Source organism: Lottia gigantea (genome assembly GCF_000327385.1).
Source record: "Lottia gigantea unplaced genomic scaffold LOTGIsca_736, whole genome shotgun sequence".
Classification (NCBI taxonomy): Eukaryota; Metazoa; Mollusca; class Gastropoda; family Lottiidae; genus Lottia; species Lottia gigantea.
The window spans coordinates 1-1,883 of NW_008710468.1; the positions used below are offsets into that span (position 1 = coordinate 1).

Genomic DNA, 1,883 nt, shown 5'->3' on the forward strand with positions numbered 1-1,883 from the left:
CACTTCGCTATTATAAAGGCTTATATACCTGTATATACTATAATATTGAATAATTCCGAGTATAAAACGTATGGGTGTATAATACGCACCTGTGAAATGAGATCAATATATAATCCGAGTCTCTGAAAGCTTTATTTGTGTCTATATGTAACTATAAACTGATGTACATGTTTATTTTAAAATTCTATATTTTGACGTGTGACTGTTGTAGTGTGATACTGAAAAATGTGAACAAGTTTTGATATTTTGCACGTTGTTTTGAAATTTTTGCAAAATGGCAAAGGAGATACCTGTGCCTTTCTTTCGAATGTCATGTTCCAGGGATGCTGATTCGTACACACAACTGCAGAATGTGCGTTTCTATTCGAGTATGACTGTAAAATAGTTTTGCTATAATAATTCCGTCCAACACCAATGTGCCTCAGAGTTAAAAGATATTGCAATCAAAATTAAGCAATATGTTTTATTTCATCATAGGCACATATCTTTAGCTTTACATACTTTCGTCCGTGCAATGACTGTAAATGATGATTGTACAAAAAGAAGATATTTTTCCTAAATATTTTTCTACCCAATAGATCAGTTGGTTGTGTTCTGTATTTTGAGTATTGTTGAATATTTATCTATTTATTTGTCAGTTGACCTGTTATATGTTAAGATTAATAATTTGTCCCTATGTGAACTGAGTGAAATAGCATAAAATTTAATGGCAAATTGGCACAAAAATTGTATCTGTTTGCTAATACAGTTGTGGAGTCAAAGGAGAGGCAGAAGGGGCAGTTACACAGCCTCGAAAACAAGTTTTTTTCTGGCAAAAATACCATAACTAGGTTAGAGATTCAGGCAATCTCAGATATCTTGCCCAAATTGGCACAAAAATTGTATCTGTCTGCTAATACAGTTGTGGAGTCAAAGGAGAGGCAGAAGGGGCAGTTGCACAGCCTCGAAAACAAGTTTTTTTCTGGCAAAAATATCATAACTAGGTTAGAGATTCAGGCAATCTCAGATATCTTGCCCAAATTGGCACAAAAATTGTATCTGTCTGCTAATACAGTTGTGGAGTCAAAGGAGAGGCAGAAGGGGCAGTTGCACAGCCTCGAAAACAAGTTTTTTTCTGGCAAAAATATCATAACTAGGTTAGAGATTCAGGCAATCTCAGATATCTTGCCCAAATTGGCACAAAAATTGTATCTGTCTGCTAATACAGTTGTGGAGTCAAAGGAGAGGCAGAAGGGGCAGTTGCACAGCCTCGAAAACAAGTTTTTTTCTGGCAAAAATATCATAACTAGGTTAGAGATTCGGGCAATCTCAGATATCTTGCCGGATATCTTTCGGACCTGGCTCCACCACTGTAGTACTACATTCATTGTACATAAAATGGGTTACACAAAAGGATATTTTGGTATAGTACTATTGTATATATTATACTTTAATAGTAGCATAAAAACCCATCGTGGCATTCTCACTTATTGTGGAAATACACTTAGCATGGATTTTTACTTTGGATTCACTCTCAAGACTGACATAAATGTCAAATGATAATAGGCCAATGGATTTTGACTAGGAATTAATATACAGAGTGGCCCATCACAGGGTCAAAGATGAAAGTTTTGTGCTATTTCAACCAGTTTGTAATCTGTAGAGTTAATTACTAGCAGGGAAGTTGTTTAATTAATAAATTAATTAGTGTTGTACAATATGTAAATATTCCCCTTCAAATAAAATATTTCTAAAAAAATCTGATATTCTGATAAGTCAAAGAAAACCACCCCAGCCACTGAGATGTACCACTGAGATGTACCACTGAGGGGTATCACTGAGATGTACCACTGAGATGTACCACTGAGGGGTATCAATAAAAATTAATGCCAATTGACCTTTCG

General features: G+C 35.1%; 1 protein-coding gene across 1 annotated transcript in view; it reads right to left on the minus strand.

The window, feature by feature from the left end:
• Positions 1-184: 184 nt before the first annotated feature.
• The window catches only part of LOTGIDRAFT_176095 (hypothetical protein), a gene marked incomplete at both ends in the record, with an annotated part of 10,076 nt that continues 8,377 nt past the window's right edge, over positions 185-1,883 (minus strand). Inside the window, one exon of the mRNA XM_009066171.1 lies at positions 185-218. Coding sequence (XP_009064419.1) covers positions 185-218 — 34 coding nt within the window. The remainder of the gene's footprint in view (positions 219-1,883) is intronic.